We start from the raw sequence: 23,939 nt of genomic DNA, 5'->3' as shown, positions 1-23,939 counted from the left end.
GGCCACGCCCCCAAGAGCTCCTCTAAGCTCCAGCGCCAAGCTGGAGTAGAAAGCAAGTTTCTTTTCCTGTTTCCGGCCTGGGCCTGTGGCGCTTGCGCTCTGCCGCCTCCCGACTTACAGGGAGGGGTGGGGCCAGGAGGACATTCTTTGTGCTTGCGCCTCACGACCACTGGGGGGAGCCAGAGGTGCGGAGTTCTTCGTTCCCGAAAGTGATTCCATTTTCCAGTCTGGGGCGGGGACAAGGCTAACCCAGCCAGGCTCTAAAACACAAGAGAACGGAATCCAGGCAGCCCTGGAGAGTTGACAGTATCCAAACCCAGGGCCAAAGTCACGGGGCAAATAGCGGATACATGTTGCATGCCCCTAGTCAAAGCAGCATGAAGGGTGTATCAGTCTGTGAGGCTTTGGGTGTGTCTGGGTTAGTGTCCTCTCATCTGGGCACAGGACGGCCCACCAGCTTCTGCCCAGTCTCTGCCCAGTCTCTGACTCACCCTACTAGTAGCCAAATAGCTGGAATTCAACACCACCCCTTCTGCTCTTTCCCCTCCTCTAGTGGTTGTCGGGAAGTCCCTACCCAAGACAAGCGGAAGGCTCACAGAGGGTCACCAGACCGGAGCCCAGACTTAGAACTTGTTTCTTGGGAGGTGCATTCGGCATTCCTGATACCAGGCTGGGTGACAACCACCTCTTCCAGGGTCCTGTTTCTTTTGGGTGAGTGTCCCGTGGCCCTGCCCTGGAGTCTTCTGCCAGGCAGGGGAGAGTGGGTAAAAGTGGCTCCTTATCTCTGGCAGTTGAAGGCCACTTTATCTGAAACCTTGGCTGGCACCCCCAGAGCTCTGTTGTGTTAGGAAGAGGCTTCTATACCTCAGCTCTAGAGAGGCTGCAGAAGGGCAGCCTGTAGCGCCCTGCCCTCCCCCAACCCCACCCCCATCGCTCAGATGATTCAGCATAGCAACTTTGCCAGATCCACCTTACTGACAGGAGGAGGAAATGCTTCTAGAAAGGAAGATGGCAACAGGTGGGAGGGATGCGTCTGCTTTCACTTTTCCTACAGCCTCAGGGCACGCAGGAGAGCTGGAGAGGGTAGGGAGCCAACTTCTTCCTAGCCCGGGGTGGCAGATTGGACAGGCTCTAGCCTTACACTTGCAGCTTGGGGAGGGGGCGTGTCTGCCTACAAAGAGCAGTTTTAGAAATGGGGATTTGTGTAGCAAGAAGTCGGAAGAGGCCAGCCCCCTAATAGGCGAGCCTGAACACTCCCTCCCCCTCACCCCAGAATAGCCATGGCTCCCAAACGAAAGTCTTCAGTGCAGACGGAGGGTTCCAAGAAGGGGCGACTGGAGACAGGGGAGGAGGACAGTTTCCGCTCCACTGCCGAGGCTCTCAAAGCAGCTCCTGCAGATCAGCGCATCATCCGTGTGGACCCCGCATGTCCATTCAGCCACAACCCCAAAATTCAGGTGAGCTGCACCCATGTTCAGACCACACCTTCTCCCCGCTTAGGTTCTCCGTTTTTAGCCCAGTGGCTCAAAGTCTCTAATGATTGCTTACATGTCTTCTTAAGACAACAAAAGTGACTGTATTCTATCAGGTCAAAGTGTGTCGTGTTTGACTATCAGACACTAGGGTGTTGCCTCTTGCATCACACTAAAGGAAGAGGTCTGACTCAGTTTCCCCAGGACTCACAGTGCTCCCTCAAACTCACCCCTCAGGGCAGAGCTAAGTCTCTTTCAGACTCCCCCACCTAGGAAATAGTTGCGTCCTCTCCAAATTCCCACTCCCAAAGCAGAGCCTAGTCACACCCAGTTAGACTGTGTCCCTAAGGGCAGAGCCATTATACCAAATGCCAAAGTAGGACCCCTTCTGATGTCCTCCAGGGTGCACACCCAGCCCATGCCCACCTGAGCTGGCTTCTGGTCTCACCCCACACAGGTCTATGAGGACTATGACTGTACCCTGAACCAGACCAACATTGGCAACAACAATAATAAGTTCTACATCATCCAGCTGCTGGAGGAGGACGGTCGCTTCATCTGCTGGAATCGCTGGGGCCGAGTGGTGAGTGACCCGTGTGACTGGTGTGCCTCCCCCAACTCCTTCTCTGCACAAACTTCAAGAGTCCCCAACAGGGCCACTGTTGCTGACTGTCCCACCTCACCTCCAGCTGCTCAGAGAGAGATCAGAGAACATTTCAGATGGGCACGCCCCTGAAAGTTGTCACTTGCAGGGAGAGCCGGGGCAGACCAAGATGACCCACTTCGCCTGCCTGGAAGATGCAAAGAAGGACTTTGAGAAGAAATTTCGGGAGAAGACTAAGAACAAATGGGAGGAGCGGAGCCACTTTGTGGCCCATCCCAGCAAGTACACGCTTATCGAAGTGCAGGGAGAAGCCGAGGACCAAGAGGCGGTCGTCAAGGTCAAGGGGGTGGGGCAGTGGGGGGCAGAGGAAGGGGACCGCCTGCCTGGCACTACACCCTCAAGTACTGGCCTCCCTCTCTGGCCTCAGCCTGGGCCCTTTCTAAGGCTCTGCCCTGCTCCCCGTGTGGGCATCCTGCCATGCAGGCATTCTCTCTGCAGGTGGACGGAGGGCAAGTGAGGACTGTGGTTAAGCCCTGCTCTCTAGACCCCGCCACCCAGAAGCTCATCACTAACATCTTCAGCAAAGAGATGTTCAAGAACTCGATGACCCTCATGAACCTGGGTAAAGAGGGGCTCTGAGCGGAGTGGCAGGGACCTGATATCAGGGGGTACAGGGCTGAGACTGTCCCTTCATCCCCCAGATGTGAAGAAGATGCCCTTGGGAAAGCTGAGCAAGCAGCAGATTGCAAAGGGCTTTGAGGCCTTGGAAGCTCTAGAGGAGGCCATTAAAAAGCCCACAGGTGGTGGCCAGAGCCTAGAGGAGCTGTCTTCCCGCTTCTACACCATCATCCCACACAACTTCGGCCGCAGCCGGCCCCCGCCCATCACCTCCCCCGAGATTCTTCAGGCCAAGAAGGACATGCTGCTGGTGAGGGCTGGCAGACCCTGAGGATACCAGACAGACTGGGCAAAGACGAGAGGAGCAGATGGTCATGGGGCCCGGGTTGCAATGGGCAGGCTGAGGGCCAAGAGAGGAGAAAGCCAGACAGAGAGATGGGGTGGGGATGGACAGGTGGGGTGTCTGTCACATGGGAGAGGCTGGGGGTGGAAGTGGAAGCCCACGAGGCAGACGAGCTCTGGTGCCCATTCTTAGGTGCTGGCGGACATCGAGCTTGCCCAGACCTTGCAGGCAGCCCCTGGGGAGGAGGAGAAACTGGAGGAAGTGCCACACCCACTGGACCGAGATTACCAGGTCCTCAAGTGCCAGCTTCAACTGTTGGACTCTGGAGAGCCCGAGTACAAGGTGAGCTCTGCCCACCTGCCCTTGAGGGACCTGGGCAGCCCCGGCTCTCAGACCTAAGGAGAGCTCTGGAGTAGGAGAAGCACGGGACACCAGCCCTGAGTCTCTCACTCTGAGTCACCAGCCCGTTCTCCACAGGCAATACAGACCTACCTAGAACAGACCGGTAACAGCTGCAGCTGCCCAGCTCTGCGACACGTTTGGAAAGTGAACAGAGCAGGGGAGGTAAGGGATATTCGGCTCCTATATCACCACCCTGTCCCGTAGGGGACAACATTCACTTACCTGCCCCTTGCTGAGCTCACTCAGCAACTGATCCACAGCCACCATGCTAGTGTATGCCAGTGACCTGTGGGGCCCTAGGCCTTGGTCACACTATCCAAGAAGAAGGAGGACACACGAACCTTCCTTCACGGGACGTGGCATTACCATTTCCCACCTTTCCCCCACTCAGGGAGACAGGTTCCAGGCCCACTCCAAACTGAGCAACCGGAGGCTGCTGTGGCATGGTACCAACGTGGCCGTGGTGGCTGCTATCCTGACCAGTGGGCTCCGAATCATGCCGCACTCAGGTGGCCGTGTTGGCAAGGGTATCTATTTTGCCTCGGAGAACAGCAAGTCAGCTAGCTATGGTGAGATGCCCCTGGGTTAAGACCTGGGTCAGGGGGTGGAGGCACCAAGATGGACTAGGCCCAGTCCTGAGAGATGAATCCTGAAAGCGTTACTGACCAGAGTACACTGTGAAGTGCCCTAGGGCTCAAGGACTCAAGAAGCATCTGGCAGTCGGGGTCATGTTACCCTGGAAGAGGGGAGGCAGAAAGGATGCGAGCAGCAGAGTCTCAGCAGTGAAAGAGAGATCTTGAAGGAGATGGGAGAGGCTGTGGGGGCCAGGCCTTGCCAGCGTGTTCTGTGTGGAAGGAGGGGCAGGGACATGGACCAGAAAGCCACAGAGCCCAGGTTGGATGTGCACATTGAAGACTCTCTGACCACAGCAGTGGAGAGGATGGCAGAGAGGGATGGAGGGTGGGCTTTCTGTCTCTCTCTGCCCCTCTCTGTCTCTGTCTCTGTCTGTTTCCATCTCTCTGTCTCTCTCTGTGTCTCTCTCTGTCTCTCTGTCTCTGTCTCTCTCTCTCTCCCTCCCTCCCTCCCTCTCCCTCTCCACGGGCCCTGGCCCTGGCCCCAGGGTTACAGAAATGAGATGAGAGCATCCATGAGCAGAGTGTGTGAGTGAGGCAGAGGTGTGGCAGCATGTGGAAGAAGACCAAAGGCATCTCCAGTGACTTCCAAATTCATGGTCAGGGTACCCTCACTTTAGTAACCTCATCAGCCCAGGCTGAACACATTGTTGGAGGCCGCCATCACCTGCCAGTCCAAGAAAGCAAGGTTTTAATCAAGAACAAATGGGGCTAAGTTCTTGGTGGACAAAGAGGACTACAGAGAAGACAGTATGCCAAGAAAGACTGGCTGGGGGGTAGTCTCAGAAGAGCCGCCCACCCAGAGAGGTGCCCCTTCCCAGCTCCCAGGCTGGGATACCTCACTGACTCAGTAGCTGAGAGCCTGTGGGAGGTGAGGGAAGGGGATGGGCTGAACAGAGAGGCAGCTGAAGCAGGAGGGAGCAGGCCAGGATGAGAGGGGCTGGAAGATGGCAGCAAGTGCTTCCCTGGGCTGCAAAGCTGGTGGAGATACCATGGCCACTGCAGGAGAGAGTCGGGCAGGGTCCGAGCTGCTTCCTCCCGCCACTGAGCCTCTGCATCCCGTAGTTACTGCCATGCAGTGTGGGGACCACCAGGTGGGCTACATGTTCCTGGGCGAGGTGGCCCTAGGCAAAGAGCACCACATCACCTTGGATGCTCCCAGCTTGAAGAGTCCACCCCCTGGCTTTGACAGTGTCGTCGCCCGAGGCCGCACAGAGCCTGGTGAGCCCCAGATATGGGTAGATCTATAGATAAATGTGGGGTTGATATAAGGGACTGGGGGCATTTTTCAGAAAGAAGACAAAAACATGCAATCCCTGAAGGGACTGATCCCCTGTGTGTCAGCCAACAGATCCCTCCAGGGTGTCTAAGAGGGCTGAAAAAGTCATGCCATTGACTGAGCATTAGCCTAGGGCTTTCCCAGGGGAAAATGGGGGATAAGGTGACAATCCCTGTAGCAAGTGGCCAGTCACAGGGAGCAAAACATAGGTAGCACCGGGCACCAGTGAGCCCCTTGGCTCTCCACCCCTTACAGATCCCACCCAGGACATTGAACTAGAGCTGGATGGGCAGCAGGTGGTGGTGCCTCAAGGTCGACCTCTGCCATGCCCATCGTTCAAAAGCTCCAGCTTCAGCCAGAGTGAGTACCTCATATACAAGGAAAGTCAGTGCCGTCTGCGCTACCTGCTGGAGATCCACCTCTGAGCTGCTTGCACTCCCAGGTCCTGCTAGGCTGGGCCATCCTCTTGATCTTCATTCCCTCTGCTGGCTCCCATATTCCCATTGGCCTCCGGGAATGTAATATATGCCAGGCACATTGGCACATGCCTATAGCCTCATCAACTCAGGATATAGGCAAGAAGAATACTACCCTGGGAGCTGGAGGCCAGCCTGGGCTACATAGTAAGACATGTCTTTAAAAAAAAAATTACACTCATGAGACAAAGCCACATAACAGTGTTTTGAAGCAGGCAAGGATGATTCATGCCTGTAATCCCAGTACTTAGGAGGCTGAGGGAGGAGAATCATTGTGAATTCAAGGTCAGCCTGGGCTAAATAATGAGTTCCAAGCTAGCCTGAGCTACAGAGTGTGACTCTGCCTCAAAAATATGAAAGCCAATGTTCTGGTCAATGATGGACTGAATATACTAAGATTATATAACCTAACGACACTGTTGTCATCTCCGTCTGTGGAAACATAGTCCACCAACAATGACAAAATCTCCTAGTGGCCCATTCATGAGAATGTATCACCATAATGAAGGAAAAAATGACTGTACATTGTCATCATCTACAGGCATTGTGTTGTGCAATAAATTCTTGAACCCATTTCTCCTGTCTGACTGAATTTTGTGTACACATCTTCCTAAGCCCCTTTACATCTACAAGTTCAATTGTTTATATAATTTATTTTTATTTTATGTGCATCAGTGTTTTGCCTGCATACATATCTATGTAAGGGTGTCAGATCCCCTGGAACAGGATTTATAGACAGTTGTGAGCTGCCATGTGGGTGCTGAGAATTGAACCCCGGTCCACTGGAAGAGCAGCCAGTGCTCTTAAATGCTGAGCTCCTGGGTTCAAGTTTTTTTAGGCTCCACACATTAAGTGACATCTTGTGGCGTTTGACTTTCTGTGCCTGGCTAACTTAACATAATGTCCTGAAGGTTCTCCATGTTGCTCCAAACAACAGCACTGTCTTCCTTTTTTAAGGCTGAATAGTATTCCACTATATGTTCACACCACAGTATCTTTGCCTAGTCACCTAGGATAAGTTGTATCTTGGCTATTGTGAACAGTGCTGAAAAAAAATCAACCTACTGGTTTCATTTCCTTTGGAGTAGTAGGATTGCTGGATCCATCTCACCTCTTCCTGCCAGACCCCCTGTATCTCAAAGAATGATTCCCAGTACCCTCCAATGGTCATGGGCTGTGGCCCCAGAACCTTGCCTCCTAAACTGATATTTAAAGGGACACAGGCTAAAATGGGTTAGATCCCACCCATAACCTGAGTTCATGCACTCTGCCAACTGAGTTACATCTCCAGCCCATTTGGGGTTTTTCTTATATTTTATTTCAGTTTTTTTGTGGCTGGGGACTGAAAGGGGCCTTGGGTATATTAAGGGAAGTGCTCCAACACTGAGCTGCATCCCAGCCTCACAGGAGAGTTTATTAAGCCCCAGCTCGTTCTGTGAAACAGTGGCCACAGACCTCCTTGCTCTCCATGGTGGCCTTACACATGTCAGCTGCAGCTGAACACTGAGAAGTGAGTGCTCCCATGAGCTGATAATGGCCACACCCACTCCTACGCATTCAAATCCAACCCTATAGCACCCATCTCTTCTCATAACTGAGGGTCCAAAGAGGAGGCTTGCCACTAACTCAGAAACTGTCATTTGGAAACCCACCTGATCCTGTCTCCTTAGCTTAAACATTGCCAGGTAAACCAAGCATCCCTGTGTGTCTCACGTCTGGACATTATAAACAAGCTGAATTTGTGTCAGAGAGGCACAGCTCTGCAATCCTCAAGATCGACAGCTGTCACCTGGAAATCCCTGTCCTAGCCTGGGGTGCAAGTGCTGAAAAGCAAGGTCAAGGTCCCCTCTGTGGGTTGTATGTTGCTTTCTGTCGTATCTCTTTTACTCAGAAAATGTTCTCAACCATTTTCCTTTTATAACTTTGACTTTTTTTTTTTTTTTTTTTTTTTTTTGAGATGGGGTCTTGCTATATAGCTTAAGCTGCTCTTGAACTCTTGATCCTCCTACTTCATCCTCCCAAATGCTGAGGTTACGGGGCGGGGGTCATCTCATCCAGCTCATTTTGACATTTAAAAGAGTGCAGGACAGTTGTTTCATATAATGACTCTTTATAGTTTATGTGTTTGGCTGTCTTGCCTGCACATATGTCTCTGTACCGCTTGTGTGCCTGGTACCCACAGAGACCAGAAGAGGGCATCAGATCCCCTGGTACTGGAGTTACAGATGGTATGAGCTGCCTAATGTGAAGCTTGGCAACCTGAGTTTGATCCCCAGAACCCACATAAAGGTGAATGGAAAGGGGTGTCAACGTGGACCAAGCTCCAGGAAGCAGGTGACCAGAGCTCCCGCTGTATGCTCTGAAGCACATGCCTCCCTTTTCTGGACCCCAACCTTCCCATCTGAATGATGGAAAATTTGACCTATCAATTCCATCATGGAATGAGTCAGAGCAAGAGGCTGGAGCCTGATCTCTAGAGCTGAAGTGATACTGACCTTGTTCTTGTGATGACCTTGGAGGCATGGGTCCAAGCAAGAGGCAGACAAGGCCCCCTCTCTTTCATCCCAGTAAAAGAGGCTTCAAATACCCATGGACATACACATGAAACAGGATATCAGGGAAGCAAAGTGCCTGCGAGAGCACTAAAGCAGGGTAAAAGGATTCACGTGAGCCAAAGCTGGAATGCTTTCAGAAGAGATGGGCAAGGCGGGCCTCTCTTGTGAGTAGAAAACCGAAGTAAATAAATGACAGAACAAAAATTAGATGAGGGAGGGGGGAGCTAGAGAGATGGCCCAGTAGTTAAGAGCACTTACTGCTCTTCCAGAGGACCTCTTCCAGAGGTTCAATTCCCAGCACCCACATGGCAGCTCACAACTGTCTGTAAATCCAGTTCCAGGGGATCTGATACCCTCACACTAATGCACGTGAAGTAATATTAAATAAATTATATAAAAAATAAATCTGCTGGGCGGCGGTGGCACACACCTTCAATCCCAGCATTCAGAAGGCAGAGCCAGGCGGATCTCTGTGAGTTCAAGGCCAGCCTAATCTACAGAGTGAGATCCAGGACAGGCACCAAAGCTACACAGAGAAACCCTGTCTTGGAAAAAAAAAATAGATCTGGTAGCATATGCCTGGGATCCCAGCACTCAGGGGATAAAAGCAGTAGAATTAGAAACTTAAGGTCATCCTTAGCACATGACGAGTGTGAGGCCAGCCTAGACTATATTAGGTCCTGCCTCAAAAACAATAAACCACAAACAAACCATAGGAAAGCAAGTCATGGGCAAGCAGAGAGAGCAGCAATGCAAAGATCCTGGAGAGCGCTTGCCAGGTGAGAAGCACAAAGAGCAGATGACTTCTGGGCCTGGAAGCATGATGGGCAGGAAGGAGGAGAAGAGGTGGGCAGAAGACAGCCGATAGAGGCCACCTCACTGCACAGTGGAGCTCCCATTGGTAATGGCTAGCTCTTGGAGGGAAAGGAACAGGTTTCACGATGCCATCTGATTTATTTTTAAAAGGGTCCATTTTAGCCCCTGCTAAGAGTGGACTGTATGGAACAAGTTGGAACAATCCAGCCAGCAAGACAGGAATTACACTAGATAATGGAAGACCAGGGGAGCTGGATACAGAGAAAGGACAGACAGGAGATGATGAGGCGATCCAGCAAGGTAGCCATCACCGCCCACCACCCCGGAGGCTGGGGGGAAATGGGAGGAGACAGCTATGGGGCCAGGTTCATCTTGCAAACACAAGAGCACAGAGGAAGCTCCATGGAGGAAGCCAAAGGTACAGGGTGAGAAGCTGTCTCCCACGGGGGGCAGGCTAAGCACCAGAGGGAAAGCATCCTGGCTTCCTCCTACCTCCCACTCTCCAGTGTTCTGCTGATTTAACTTCCATTGGCTGACTACTCATTTTTCCAGAGAAGCCTGGGAAGACAGGGCAGTTAGAGGTCGGTAGAGTGGAGAAGGAACTAAGGGAAAATCAGATGTGCAGCTTGAGGTGCAGGAGCAAAGGCCAGGCCAGTTAGGAGGGTGCTGTGATGCTCTGGGTGGGCAGCTGCAGTGGCGGGGAGGGGATAGTGATAGGAAATAAGTGGATTCTCAGGATTGATTGAATGATTGATTGATTGATTGATTGATTTTGGTTTTTTCAAGACAGGGTTTCTCTGTGGTACAGCTCTGGCTGTCCTGGAACTCACTTTGTAGACCAGGCAGGCCTGGAACTCACACAGATCCACCTGCCTCTGCCTCCTGAGTGCTGGGATTAAAGGCATGTGCCTCCACCGCCTGGCTGGATTCCCAGGATCTTGGTGGTGGATTGGATCGGGTGTAGGAGAAAGGAAAGCTAGAAAGTTAGGAAGCTCTATCATGAGAAGCAATTTTCCAAGAAGATTCTTCAAGGAGCCAGTCAAGAGTCCTGGTTCTGTTCAGGACACAACATGTTTGAGATGCCCGTTAATCAAAGTCCCAGGGAGACTCAAGTCTGGTTCAAGGGAGAAGGCCCTTCAGAATAGGTTCTCGGTGTCTAGGTAGGTTTTTGCCATGGGACTGGGTGACTGTAACCTGAGCATGTGACCCATTGGAGTTGCAGGGCTTTCTTGGAGCCACCTACCTGGGGGTGAGGAGGAGGGATGATACATACTGACTGGCCAGGACTGGGGGTTTTGCGTTTGTTTGTTTGGTTGGTTTAGTTTTTCCGAGACAGGGTTTTTCTGTGAAATAGCCCAGGCTGTCCTGGAACTCACTTTGCAGACCAGGCTGACCTCAAACTCACAAAGACCTCTCTGCCTCTACCTCTGCCTCTCTGCCTCTGCCTCTCTGCCTCTGCCTCTGCCTCTGCCTCTGCCTCTGCCTCTGCCTCTGCCTCTGGAGTGCTGGGATTAAAGGCACCACCGCCCAGCAGGACTGAGTCTTATGCGGAGACCTTTACTCAAGCTGCAAGTCCTGGGACTGGGAAGGGGTGGTTTCCTAGTGCACACGCAGGGTGCTTTTTAGAAGACCACTGGTTTGCCAGCAGTGAAAGTACTAGACCACCCAGTACTAGACCAACCAAGCATCTGTTTTCTGCTAAGGCCTCACATTTACAAGGTGAGGTGCCAAGGTAACATTGGCTGAGCAACCACTCTGTGCCATGCCCTGAGATTTGTCTCTCCTTCCCTCAGAAACTCCTGGGGGGTCCAAGCAAGCCTAAAAGTTCTCCTGACTGATTCCTCAAGAAAAGTACTGCCTGACCTAACTACCCCCAAGTCTGTCCGTCTGTTTCCCTCCCTCCCTTCCTACCCCCGCTCGCACAAGGCAGGGAAGGGTCTAGGCTCAGTAAGCTGTACCCTTGGGCAGTTTCACAGAAGAGCCTCCAGTCTCCAGCTGGCAGCTGCTAGGACCAAGGGGGTTGGCGCCAGGCCCTGGCCCTCCCTTACTAGCTGTGTGTCTCCAAAGGGCAGCATCAGAGTGACAGCCGGTACCATCTCCGCAGAGGCTGAGTTGCTGGAGCTGGGCTAGGGCAGGGGGAGAAAGCCCAGCCAGGCTCAGCCTTGCATCCACCCATAGGGCCCACCAAACCCCAGAAGAAGATGGCAGCCTGGGCATCGGAGTCACCTCCTGGGCAACCTACGAGGTGAGGGGCCCCGAGGAGCACGGGACAGGTTATGGGAATTCTGGAGCTGCAGGCTCCATTTCGCTCTCCCCACAGCAGCCCCCAGTGAAGCCTGAGCGCTCAGATGGCTAACAACACGGGGATGAGCGCCACCGAACTCGCGGGCTCGGTGGGGTTGATCCTGGCGGTTCTCGTAGAAGTGGGGGCCGTGCTGGGCAACGGCACGCTGCTCGTGGTGGTGCTGCGCACGCCCGGGCTGCAAGATGCCTTCTACCTGGCGCACCTGTGCGTTGTGGACCTGCTGGCCGCCGCCTCCATCATGCCTCTGGGCCTGCTAGCCGGGCCGCCCGGGCTGGGCAGTGTGCCCCTGGACCCCTCATCGTGCCGCGCGGCACGCTTCCTCTCGGCGGCTCTGCTCCCCGCCTGCACGCTCGGCGTGGCTGCGCTCGGACTGGCGCGCTACCGCCTCATAGTGCACCCGCTGCGGCCAGGCGCGCGACCGGCACCGGCGCTAGTGCTCACCGCGGTGTGGGCGGCGGCCGCGCTCCTGGGCGCGCTCTCCTTGCTCGGGCCACCTCCCGCGCCGCCTCCGGCTCCGGCTCGCTGCTCCGTGCTGGCCGGGGGGCTCGGGCCCTTCCGGCCGCTCTGGGCGCTGCTGGCCTTCGCACTGCCCGCCCTCCTGCTGCTGGCCGCCTACGGCAGCATCTTCCTGGTGGCGCGGCGCGCCGCCCTCCGGCCCCCGCGAGGGACCCGGCTCCGCTCCGACTCTCTGGACAGCCGCCTCTCCTTCTTGCCATCCCTCCGGCCACGTCTACCCGGGGGCAAGGCGGCCCTGGCCCCAGCTCTGGCCGTGGGCCAGTTTGCAGCCTGCTGGCTGCCTTATGGCTGTGCGTGCTTGGCGCCCGCGGCGCGCGCTGCAGCAGCCGAGGCGGCGGTCACCTGGGTAGCCTACTCCGCCTTCGCGGCTCACCCCTTCCTCTATGGCCTGCTGCAGCGCCCGGTGCGCTTGGCGCTGGGCCGCCTCACTCGCCGGGCGCTGCCTCGGCCCCCGAAAGTCCGCATGCCGCAGGCCTGGCACCCGCGGACACTCCTTCTGCGCCTCCAGGGACTTCGCAAGGACCCTGCCCTAGGCCCTTCCGAGGCACCAGAACAGACCCCAGAACTGGCAGGACAGAGCTCGAGTGTGTCAGAGGCCACCTGAGAGATTTCTCCTGAGCTGGAGAAAGAAAGGTGGGATCAGAGGGGCACATCTACCCCCTGTACGGGCTATGGCGGGCACTGTGCCCGGACTGCTGCCTCTGAAACCGGAGAGAGGGTGGTGCTCAGTCTCAGGAACCTGATTCTGAGCCCGATACTACCTGTGTTCCTTTCCTGGGGCCTCAGTTTTCCCATCTGTATCCTGTATCCCATCTCCTAAGGACCTCTCCAGGGTAGGCTTTTTAAATTCATAGGTACTCCCTGGCCCAGAGGGGAGAGATGCAGGCAAGGTCACAGAGAAGAGGGTCCTAAGAGCTCACAGCCAAAGAATGAGCGAAGCTGGACAGGGTCTGGGTTACAGCCACAGCAGTGGAGAAGATATCCCTGCCATCTGTGCCACGGAGACGTCGGACAGTTTAACTCAAAGTCATTACTTAAATGGTTTGGTGCTAAAGGCGGGAGACTGAACACGTGACCCCTGAAAGGGTCCGGCGATTTCATCCCAGAACTGACATGTGGAAGGGGCTGTGGACCAACTGGGACTGGTGGATTCATGGTTTGGGGTCCTGCGGGGTTTCAGCTACACCCGTTCCCTGGAAGTTTTGTCACCCCAACACCAGTATTATTTCACGGCTTTCTGGTCGCTGAGAATATTTATTCAAAAACAGGGATTGAAAAAACTGTACAGAGAATCTGCTGCTGAGAACTGGGCCCCTGCCCCAGGCCACTCCCCCCGGCTACAGGCAGAGCCCTCTCTTTGGGTTGCCCCCTGACAAGCCCAGCCAGTCTATTCCAGTCAAAAGGGTATCGGTGGAAGCAGCACGATCTGCAGGGGGTGAAGAGAAGCTTGGCCCCAGCCACCCCTCACTCTCCTCCAATTCCCACGGGGGCAGTAGGCTGAAAGCCCGGAGGGATGGAGGACATGAGGGGCCTCCCACGGCAGGGCACTAGGGAGGCCCCGGACATTCCCGGCATCCAAGCATAGGTCTGAAGGGGTGGAGCGCCTGCTCTGGGGCTGCCATAGCTCCTAGAACCCTGGGCCAGAAACTGTACCCTCTCTGAGGAGGAACTCCAAAGACAGGGCAGGGTAGGGGGGTGCATCCATGCGTCTGGCATTACTGGCGCTTGAGACCCCATGGTAGAGTCTCCTTGGGCAGGAAGGATGTGGAGGCAGCCCCTGCCGGCGGTCCTGCCTGCCCCTGCCTGGGCCTCAGCCGGCCTCAGTAGGGGGAGAATTTCTGCCGTTCAGCTTTCTTGCTCCCATTGGCCGCTGCCATCTTGGCAGTGTAGGCCGCCAAGCCCGGCGGTGGCCCTGGGGAAGCAGGTGGTAGAGCCAGGAAGGGCACAGGCTTGAGGCCGATGAAGTTGGAGAGGGAGATGGCATAAGGTGTGCCCAGCAGGCCTGGGGGAGCTGTGGGCAGGGCCGTCAGGGGTGGCGAGAAAGGGGTGGGCAGGTCTGCGGGGGCTGAGCCAGGTGTCCCCCCAGAGGTAGACTTGGCCGTCTCTAGACTGGAGAGAGGGATACAGAGGGGAGATGGAGGGAAAGGTGGGGGTGAGACACGGGCCATGAGGTTAGCCACAAGACAGGCGAGGAGTAGATTGGAGAGCAATGGCATGGGGCGGGTGTTTGGGGGGGAAGGATAGTAAAGGGAGAAAGGGAGGGAAGGCAGAAAACACAAGCAGACAGAACTTGGGTTAAGAGGAGAAACAGGAAAAACCACCAGCGGGAAGACAGACATGAGGGGTGGATACAGAAGTAGTAGTGAGGCAACATGAATGACTTAGGTAGAATACCGCAGGAAAAGGAAGGGGGCTGAGGAGCAGCAGGGGACTGGTCCCTTCCTCCCACCTGTGTTCTTCCACAGCCCACCCCATGCTCACCAGGCAGTGATGAGGTACTGAGCCAGGGCAATGGAGACCGGTGAGCCAGTGATGGTCACATGCCGCTCCCCAGCACCCTCTGCTTGGTTCCCAATCTTAATATGTGCCCCTGACATCTGCCGGATCTCGCTGATCTTGCTGCCCTGGCGTCCGATCACACAGCCAATCAGCTAGGGGGAAGGCAGAATTTAACCCTGAGCAAGGTCTAGGCCCCTGGATCCCTGCACCGCCCTCCAGCCCCCCACCTTCTGCTCACATCGTTGGGAACCAGGAACTCCTGCGAGCTGGTCTGTGTGCTGGGATCCAGTCCTGAGGCAGAAGAAAAGGACTGAGCATGGTTCTTGTTTTCCATGGGCCTCCCGCATCCACTGCAAGGGATGCCCAGCTCTCCCTGTCTCCGTTAGCAGGGACTGCTTACCTGGTACCACACTGGGTGAGGCGAAGGGAACTGCATGGCCTGAGAGCTGCTGGAGCTTGGTGACCTGGGCCAGAGAACAGGGTCAGAGGTTAGAGGGGGCAGTTCAGGAAGGGGTATCTCAGGCTGGGGGTCACTCACCTCTGCAGGAGCCACTGCTCCATACTGACCCTGGACAGAGAAACCCTGTGGGGACGAAGCGGTTGAAAAGCGAGTTGCTATGACAGGTCAGCATAGCTTGGCCAGGTCACTCCCCGTACCCTCCTCAGACCCCCCCAACTCTTTATTCCACTCCCTCCTCCATCTTGATCCCCCCTTCTCCAGTAAGGCTTCGAGCTCCTCCTGGCTCTTCCTCACCTGGTTGGCGGAGAGGAGGACAGTACCTAGGGAGAGGCTTGGATGATATGGGATAGTGGCTCCTTTGGGTGGGGACTAGAAGGCACAAATTGAGAAGCTTTGTCAGGATCAGGCCTCCCCAAGAACCCAGTGGCCTTGAGGCATTCCCATGGCTCCCATGGAGATGTATCCCAGAGTACCCGAAGCTTATAATTAGTCCGTGGCTGTGGCTCTGCCTGCCCCACCGTAAGATCTGATGGTGACAAGCACCCGGGACCCTCCCCTCCCCTCCCCCTGACTGCCCTCCCCCCAGGCCCCTCACTCCGGGAAGCACCTCCAGAATAACAGCACAGATCTGGCGCACGCACAGGATGATGGCATCAGGTACCCCAGAGACGGTGACAGCACGCTCTGTGGAATTGGGTAGCAGGTCCCCTGCCACCTGTACCTGGGCTCCCGTAGTCTACAAACAGAAAACAGTGTCCACTTCTGTCGACTCCAATAGCCCAGAGAAAGGCCACAAGGGCCTAGAGCACCTCCAGAGCTCTAGTTCCCTCTCCCATTGGCGGGTGGAAGACATACGCCCACGGGGGGTGCACCCAGGGGTGGTATCTCTCTCTGCTCACCTCTCGGATCTCCTTGATTTTGGTACCTGCCTTCCCAATCAGTGATCCACACTGGCTGGCAGGGATGACAAGGCGCAAGGTCACTGGAGGCCTGGAGACACTGCCACCATTTGTAGGGGCAGCACAAAGGTCCTGGGACAGAGGGACAGAGGGACAGTGAGTCGGCCATGTATGCCCCTGCGACTCTCCTACCCTCCCTCAAGTACTCTCCTGAAGAGGGATAAGGAGAGTGCTTCCTCCCTAGACCTCTTCCAAGAGAACATGGCCTTGGACTTGACCTTCCCTCCCCCATAGCCACTATCTGGAGACAGGGTCAGGTTTCTCACAGGCAGCCACCCTCAGACTCCCACCCCAGTCAGGCACAAACCTCATCCAGCTTGAAGGCAATCATGGAGACCGCATGGAACACGGCGGCTGTCGATCCAGTGATGGTAGTGATTCGCTCAGGGCAGGAGCCCTCGGAGATGGTGATCCTGGCACTGCTCTGCAGGTGTGCACAAGCACTGGGCAGCAGGCAGCTTCCCCACTGAGGTGCCAGGGATCTGTCTGCCTGCCCCACTCACTAGGCCCCAGCCAAAACTAGAAACTGGCATTCTTCTGGGCACTCCATTATCCCAGGTGCAGTGATTCAGGGAAAAGGACAACCACCTCCCTTCCCCTCGACCCCAGGGCCCTGGGCTCCTCCCCTGACCCCACTTTTACCTGCTCCCGGATTCGCTTTACAGTCTCTCCCTTCTGTGGGAGACAAAACCAAGATTCCTAAGTGGTCACCTCTTAACCAGGGCTGAGACTCAAGTTGAGGGGAATATACAAGAGTAGAACCGGACACCTACCTTCCCAATGATGCTGCCCACCTCCTGCAGAGATAACAAGAGTGGACTCAGGTGGGTATGAATGGCCCAGGCCCAGCTCCTCCTGTCCCTCGGGGGGCAGGAGAGCAGCATTGAGACCAGACATGTGCCGTCACTGGGCATGCCAGCTCCACCCACTCACCTTCCCATGCATCAGCATCCGCAGCGTGAGGGTGATGCTAAGCTCTGGCTCCTCTTCCAGCCCCGCATCTGAACTGCTCATCCTGTCAGGCGGGGCTGGGGCCACAGCGGCCTGGGAGTGTGTCCACGCTGTGGCTCAGCTGGCTCTGGACAGGGCAGCAGAAAAGAGTCTGAGAGGCGCCCTAGTGACCCTACACGGCTCTTACACGGGGACCCCAGAGCCAGGCCACCCAAACTCAAAGAGAAGGGAGACAGCATGGGCCTTGAGTTCTAAATGTCCCTCGGAGCAGTGTATTTGTGTGCACCTTCTTGGCCGAGTAATCCTGGCTATTTAAGCCTCTAGGGCCCCAACCTAGAAAATAATTACCGAATCCTACCCTCCAAATTCATCAGAGTTCAAAAATGAGACAACCACATGACAGATACCCAATTTCCCTGACACGTTCCCTTCCTCCCAAGAATTAGAGATGGCAGGAGATTAGAGCTCAGTGGTGGAATGCTTGCCTAGAATATATGCCGTCCTAGGCCCGAGCACCAGCACGGGAGGAGGGGGGTTAATGGAGAGGTCAGCTATGAGCAACCATTGGATAGCTTCCTCCTTCACTTGGAAGGGAGGATCCTTGCAGCCTGAGCCCCCACTGTGGAACTAAGGTTGAAAGTTTACTCTGGACTGGGCATAGTAGCACATGCCTATAAACCCAGGATGCACCCAGGCTAAGGCAGGAGGCTCTCATTCAAGGGTAGCCTGGGCTCTGTAGCGAGACCCTGTTTCAAAAAAAGAAAGAAAACTTTACTCTAAATAGAAGGTACCTGCTTCCAAAGGCCAGGGCTAGCTGACTGACTTAACAATGGTGGAGAAGAGGCCAAGGAAGAGGCTAGAACCTGGCAAAGGTTTAGGGCAGGAGCCCCATGAGGCGATCTCCCATGGACTTCGGGGCCATTAGAAGAGAGGGTCACTGCAGACAGCTCTGGGCATGATCCACTCAACACTGCATGGGGAAAGGTAGGCTCTCTCTACAGTGGTGTCTCTGATGCATTTCCTACGTTCTCAAAATGGCCCTGTGCACAGGCGGTAAGAAGTGTGAAGACTGGCCACATACTACCCTACCTAGAACCAGAGACATGTAACTGGGGCTCTGAGGCTAAATGTCCACACACATCAGAGAGGATCTGGGTAATGGGTAAGAGGAGGATTTGGTGGGCTGCAGGAATGTCAAGGCCATTAACTCATGGAGAGAGGCCGAGCCTGAGATTAGCTACTGGGATTAGTTTAGCCGCCAACCCTCCCCACCCGACCCCTTTCCATGCCTCAACTTAATCCTGAACCTTAATCCTCCTCAGAAATCCTTCAGCAGTGGCTGTCTCCCGCCAAGGCCCAGCCTTGGTAGTGAACTCATCGGGGACCAGAACTCAAGGAGGACAGACAGTGGAACCACTGGTGCCAACAGAGAGCCTGGACCCAGACATCACTAACCATAGGAATCCTGTCTAGAAGGGTGTTGGGACAAAGGATAAGTGGTCCCCAGTGGGAGTACTTTGGAGGACTCAGGTCACCTTTGCTGGTCCTCTGTCCTATCTGGACATAAGAGTTAAGGTTTCAGAGCTCTCCCAAAGCCTTCCTCTGAATGTCTTGTGCCAGCCAGAGTTTGGGTATGGAGTGGTTAGGGAGTTCCCAAGCTCGCTTTCTCTTGGATACCTGAGTGACCCACTGTACCAAAATGCAATCTCCTTTCCCCCTTGCAATGGGGACAATCGGAATGGCGGCATTGGTTCCTACGTGCTTCTTCCCGGGTGCCCACTTCTTCCACTTGAGTTCTGCCACAGACTCACCGGAGGGCAGAGACCAGCGATAGACTTGAGGCCTGTGTTCTTTGGGCATCCTGGCCAGCCTCGCGCTGGCTGCCCTTGCTGGACATTCCCCTGGCTGCCTGCACTTCCCCCATCAAAGCGCCTGTGATGACGTGCATACTTTCTGTCTCCCTGGACAGCCAAGCCTGGGAGCCCCTTAGAACAGGAGCCAAAGCTGCCACCTTCTCCTTGTGTCCCCAGGGCTCAGTTCAGAGCCAGGCTAGAGAGGGTGCTCAGACACACCAGTGACAGTAGCAGATGAATTTGCTCCACAGAATGGGAACCTAATACATAGAGGGTCTGTAACCTGCCCAAGGTCACAGAAAGGAAGGGTGTAGAGGGAAGAGCAGGGCGCAACAAGCTACTGTAGGACCGGACCGGGCTCCACCTGTGATCTAGTCTCAGCCTTTTAGCCTTTTCTGAAGTGGGGTTTAGACTTCGGTGGCCTGGGAGCCTCTGCCTGGCCAGTGGATGTTCATCCTGTTTGGAGAACGCCGATGGTTTATCTGAGGACGTATAATCTTAAGCTCCAGAATTCCGTGGACTCTAATTGGGTGATAAACAGTGGGAGTTCTGAAAGCGATCTTCCTTTCATCTCCCCACTTCTGGTGATCCCCAGGAAAAATGGAACGTGAGCAGAACTGTTAGTCTTGCTATGAAGACGCCTAGGACTGCAGCAGAGACCCACTGCCCCAAATTCAATAGGTGACCTTGACCTAGCTCTTCCCTGGCCTGGATCCAGATTTACCCACCTGCACTGTTTGGCGAGTCGGGGTAAGGGAGAGTTGCTGGTATCTCTGTGACCCTGCTCTGAGAGACAGTTGAGTTTTTCCTATCTTTTGGAAAGAATGAGGCTCCTGACCCTCCTCCGGGCCTTTCTCTCAGAGCCGTAAGCTTAAGTACCCACACAGGGCATTCGTTACCAGATGCCCTGTTCTCACTGGGCTTTTAAGGAGTATCTTGCTGCTTCAGCCTGGTGGGCCCCAGGTCTCTGCTGGGCCACCCACGTGGCAGCCACACATCATGCCACACTGACCTCCAGCTCACCTCTGAGGGTGCCCAGCCCCCTCTGGTCAGCAGAGCTCCCTGGCAGAACATCCCACTCTCAGACCAACCCTCTGACCTCGGGCCTTCCTTCTTGCTTCCCAGGCCCCCTCCCCAGATCAAGTGCCTACTCCTTCTGAACCTGGCTTCCTGCCACTCAGGCTGGAGGGGTTTGGGGTGGGGGGTGACAGCTGTGTAAGCGATGGTGGCTGCCCCCTTCCTGCCCCTCCCCCCCAGCTGTCTCTCTCCTATGACAGCTGCCCAATCAAAGGGCCGGGGGCTTAGCCAGCTCCCCCCCCCCCATGCAGGGATCAAGTGTCCTCCCTGGCTTTGTTCTAGTGCAAGAACAATCCAGGGGACGGGAGGCTCCTGGGGCCAGTTGAACCAAGTAGGCTGGCCCGCCCCTTGGGGGATTCCCTCTGCTCTACTGCCCAGTGTGTCTGGACCACTAGAGACTGTGGACTCACCTGGGCTGCAGAAGGTTGGAGGAAATCCAGTCTCCAACTTCACCCCATATCTCATGCCCACCTTAGCACACTCCTAAGCAGTCTCCTTCAATCCTTACTCCAAAAACAGTCATGCTCGCCACACCCGATGATGCTGGGGAATGGTTAAGCACCAAGTATGGCAGGGTGTGGCAGGAGGGTGGCCACTGGGCCTTGGGGAGGGGGTGGACAGCCTTCAGGGCTCCTGGCTCCCTTGTCCATCCCGTACTATGGGCGTGCTCACTCTTGTTGATTAGCCCGGTTGCCAAAAAACTGTCCAGCATCCTCAGACCCATGGGCCCAGTCTCAGCCTTTCAGCCTCCCAGGATGGTCAACCATCCCTAGTTTGGAGGGAGGAGACGGCGTGGAGAGGGGGGATGGATACAGAGACTAGGGGAGCAGGTGTAGACTCTAGTTTCTTGATTCAAGTCTGTCTGGTAAAGTGCCAGGGAAGAGGAACGTAGAAGGGTTAGAAGCTGACAAACTGGTAGATGCCAGAAATGCTATACCCTCCTTAGAGCCGCTCAAGTGTCTTCACAGCTGAGGAAAACCAAGGCAGGCCCAGTGCTACTGTCTATCCAAGTTGAAAAGGCTTTCTAATTGCCATTCTCCATGCTGAAGAGCGTATGCTCATTCTGCTATTGAACAACCATCCATGGATCCCCAGGACCCACGGGATAAAACCTGACTTCTATGCACCAGCAATGGAGGCCTCCATGGTCCAGCCCATACCAACTCCTCTTGTTACATCTCTATCCCATCCCTCATACACACCAGGCCACAAAACAGGTCTAGAACTTCCAGACAGAGCCTTTGCCTGGCTGACAATTCCGGCTTGAAATACTTATCCCCTTCCTTCACTCTCTGGCAAAATCCTTCTCAAATGCCTCCTCATCCATGGAGCCCTCCAGCCTTTCAAATCAGATGAAATTCCTCTGGCCTCTGTGCTTCCCAAAGATGGCTACAAGTCAAAAGAGGCCCAGTGGGCATTTCTGAGCCTGTCTTTCTGCTACAGAAGAATAGGAAATTTGAGACGGGGGCTGGCCCTGGGGAGGGGGTGGTTAGGGCTCACAGACCTCAGAACATTAGAGACCATCACACCTCAGAGTCTTGGGGCTGTAAGCACATGGGCAGAATCAGGACATGCCTGGTCAGAATTCCAAGTTCCGGCTCAGCATCCCAGCCTGTTCCTGCCGGTTTGCAGGCCTAGGGGCTCCCTGGGCATGTTGCTGAAGTGAGGAATTTGAGAGTTCTGAGAAACCAGAGCGGGTCCCCTAGCAGGAAGAGGAGCTGGTAGAAACGCTGTGGTGCGGGGTAGGTTTCACAGCATTGAGGTGGGTTCAGCCAATCACAACTAGAAAAGGCTCACCAATCAAGGGCCGAACCTGAGGCCTAGGGAGGAGGGGAGTTGTTTAGAAGACTGCATAGGAGGGGCCAGGCAGGCCAGGAGAACCATGGGTCCACCTGTACAGCTCAGAGCCCTTTCCTTCCAGAGCGAGGTCATGGTGATGGAGGCTGGAGGAGGGCAGTGATGGGAGTAAGAAGGTGGACAACAGAGCCTGTCTGGGGACACAGGGTGGGGCAGGCCAGCCTCTCTGCGGCCTGGGCCTGCCAGGGTGTGTGGGCCGCTCGCTCCCAGCCCCCCACCCTGAGCATGCAAAGAGAACAATCCCCTTGTGTTTGGGCAGCCTGAGCCTGCATGCTGATGAAGACTAGGGGGTGGGGGCTGGGATAGGGGTGCTTTGAAAGTTGAGGGGGTTCCAGATCCTACAGGGATAATATCCTCAAATGGAGAAACAATAGGACCCCTCCCCCCGTGCTGGCCCTGAGGCCACCAGGGTGACCCCACTGAACAGCGAGAGCCAGAGATCAACTCCTGACCAATGCCTGGTGTCTAAGCGCTCTTTACAAGAGGAAGAAGGGCCCCTGGGGACACATGCCTTGTTGGTCCAGCAAGAAGGCAACCATCCTGGGCCTGGTGGGGACCCACAACCACACATTCTGAGAGAAGGGGTGTGAATGCATCAAGGTACATCCCCTGGAGACCATTCCCTTGGGTGCCAGGGTGGGGCGGGGCCCTGGGTGCCACAGGTCTCAAGATGGCGGGCCTGGTTTAGGAGAGTGAGGAGGTGGGTACCTCCCTCTCCTAACCAGGCACGCATGAGGGCCAGGCTGAAGGAAGTGGCAGAGCCCCTTCATCTCCACCCCACCACAGTACCCAGGCCAAGAAGCTAGGTCAGAGCTGGAGAGGAAGAGCCACAGGGAATGAGGGACCACTTAGTGCTCCCAACTATCATCTCCATCCCACCGTGGCCTGGAGGTCTGTGCCTGGCTCCTCCAAGGACTGCGGAGAATGGGAAGGGGTGTGTGTGAGCCAGGAGCTGCAGAGAATGGCAGATGAGAACAGAGACGAAGTAGAACCCGAACCTAGGGCACGAGGTCCAGAACTAAGAGCAAGCTCAAAGGACAGAAACAGCGAATAGGATGGGAGCCTCAAACCTGGTACCTAAGGTCCAAGAAACCCCTCCCTGAAGTGGGGTGTTCCCCTGGAACACCAACGCCCCCCACCTGTGCAGGCCTCAGCCGTATTGGACAGGGACCGTGCTCCTCGCAGTGCCCCCAGGACCACGGTCGGTGCACGACGGAGCGGATTCCCCGCCCCCCACCCCAGCGAACCCCCAAACTTCACGGCCCGCGGTGCCCCGCCCGGCCCGCGCCTTACCTCGCTGGGGCTGTTCTGCGGCGGCGGCGGCGGCGGCGGCGGCGCGGCGGCTGGGCCGCTCAGTCCCACATTGTCCCCGGGAAAGGCGGCCGCTCACAACTGCGAGTGACATCAGCTGCGAACAATGAGGGGGTTTGACAGGCGCGGAGCCCGGCCGGCCCGGAGCCCGGCTCCGCGCCCCCCCACCCCCACCCCCCGGCCCGCCTGGCCCGGCCCCGCCCCGCCCCCTCCCCGGATCCGATTACAGCGCGGCGGGCCCGCCCCAGCAGCCCCAGTGCCGCAGCCGCCCGCCCCGCCCCGCCCGGCCCCGCCCCGCGCCGCGCTGTCCCGCGTCCCGAGCGGCCGCCGCTTCCGGGAGGGAGCGACCGACCCTTCCCCTGCGGCTCACTAGGGCCTCGGCGTCCTCCCAGTGTGGCTCTCACGGAGCCCATCCTTCCCGCCCAGCGCTTCTGCTCAGCTCCCCGCAGCCTTCATCTCAGCCCGGGCCGCGCCTCCCGGCGTCGGTCCCACGGCCCCCCGCCCTGCCCCGGCTCTCGCTTCTTCGCCATCCTTTACTCCTGGGTCCAGCCCAACGAGACCGGCCACCTACGGCTTTCGCACCGCCCGGCCCTAGTCCGCCCAGGACAGGTTACCCAACCAGCTGGAGGACCGGCCTGAGAGCCGTGTGGCCCTTAAGCACCCTGTCCCGTGATCCCCCAAGTCTACTGCCAAATTCCTTTTGGACCTAGGGTTGTAAGAGACAGAGCGCCATTAAATCCTTTACTAGGAAAGGGATAGGAGTGTATGTGTGTTTGGGGGGGGGGGGGGGACGGGGACTGAGCCCGCCCCTCCCCCATCTCAGAGCAGATATTCTCCCCCTTTCGGTAATCGGCTCATGCTGGTCCCACTGACCTCCACCTCCCCCCTAAGCTGAATCTCTTGGCACCTGGGTGTGTGTGGGTGGGGAGGGGAATCCAATCTCCCTTTCCCTCC

The 23,939-nt window shown here is 56.1% G+C and overlaps 3 protein-coding genes across 4 annotated transcripts; 2 read left to right on the top strand and 1 right to left on the bottom strand.

Moving 5' to 3' along the window:
* Nucleotides 1-503: 503 nt before the first annotated feature.
* Nucleotides 504-6,226, top strand: Parp3 (poly(ADP-ribose) polymerase family member 3). The gene is made up of 11 exons (XM_059267096.1): nt 504-711; nt 1,274-1,457; nt 1,930-2,055; nt 2,225-2,413; nt 2,575-2,698; nt 2,778-3,004; nt 3,230-3,379; nt 3,515-3,601; nt 3,831-4,008; nt 5,137-5,292; nt 5,606-6,226. Exons 2-11 carry the CDS (start codon nt 1,281-1,283, stop codon nt 5,773-5,775), a joined length of 1,584 nt encoding a protein of 527 aa, XP_059123079.1. The 5' UTR covers nt 504-711; nt 1,274-1,280; the 3' UTR covers nt 5,776-6,226.
* A 5,319-nt stretch (nt 6,227-11,545) lies between these two features.
* Gpr62 (G protein-coupled receptor 62) lies at nt 11,546-12,622 on the top strand. Its single transcript, XM_059267207.1, has one exon. It carries the CDS (start codon nt 11,546-11,548, stop codon nt 12,620-12,622), a length of 1,077 nt encoding a protein of 358 aa, XP_059123190.1.
* A 642-nt stretch (nt 12,623-13,264) lies between these two features.
* Pcbp4 (poly(rC) binding protein 4) lies at nt 13,265-23,136 on the bottom strand. Of its 2 annotated transcripts, none has more exons than XM_059268529.1 (13): nt 22,968-23,136; nt 16,870-17,014; nt 16,710-16,733; nt 16,579-16,611; nt 16,244-16,360; nt 15,877-16,008; nt 15,585-15,713; nt 15,272-15,346; nt 15,056-15,100; nt 14,918-14,981; nt 14,756-14,808; nt 14,500-14,669; nt 13,265-13,930 (listed from the first exon to the last, which is right to left on the bottom strand). In XM_059268529.1, the coding sequence occupies exons 2-13, from the start codon at nt 16,948-16,950 to the stop codon at nt 13,864-13,866; spliced, it is 990 nt and encodes a 329-aa protein (XP_059124512.1). In that variant the 5' UTR covers nt 16,951-17,014; nt 22,968-23,136; the 3' UTR covers nt 13,265-13,863. The 2 variants fall into 2 exon arrangements, with proteins under 2 accessions (XP_059124512.1, XP_059124511.1); XM_059268528.1 differs by having other exon boundaries at nt 13,265-14,127; nt 22,968-23,135.
* Nucleotides 23,137-23,939: the final 803 nt, after the last annotated feature.

The sequence above is a fragment of the Peromyscus eremicus genome, chromosome 7, assembly GCF_949786415.1.
Source record: "Peromyscus eremicus chromosome 7, PerEre_H2_v1, whole genome shotgun sequence".
NCBI lineage: Eukaryota > Metazoa > Chordata > Mammalia > Rodentia > Cricetidae > Peromyscus > Peromyscus eremicus.
This window is presented reverse-complemented; position numbering and strand designations above follow the sequence as displayed.

Excerpts from the sequence above, each read along its gene's own strand:
- Pcbp4 (XM_059268528.1), bottom strand. The coding sequence starts at position 16,950 with ATGAGCAGTTCAGATGCGGGGCTGGAAGAGGAGCCAGAGCTTAGCATC. Across the intron at positions 16,361-16,578 it reads TAAAGCGAATCCGGGAGCAG|AGCAGTGCCAGGATCACCAT; the intron begins GTAAAAGTGGGG and ends GCACACCTGCAG. Across the intron at positions 15,347-15,584 it reads TCTGTGCTGTTATTCTGGAG|TCCCCACCCAAAGGAGCCAC; the intron begins GTGCTTCCCGGA and ends TGTGCCTTCTAG.
- Parp3 (XM_059267096.1), top strand. The coding sequence starts at position 1,281 with ATGGCTCCCAAACGAAAGTCTTCAGTGCAGACGGAGGGTTCCAAGAAG. Across the intron at positions 1,458-1,929 it reads GCCACAACCCCAAAATTCAG|GTCTATGAGGACTATGACTG; the intron begins GTGAGCTGCACC and ends CACCCCACACAG. Across the intron at positions 4,009-5,136 it reads CAGCAAGTCAGCTAGCTATG|TTACTGCCATGCAGTGTGGG; the intron begins GTGAGATGCCCC and ends TGCATCCCGTAG.
- Gpr62 (XM_059267207.1), top strand. The coding sequence starts at position 11,546 with ATGGCTAACAACACGGGGATGAGCGCCACCGAACTCGCGGGCTCGGTG.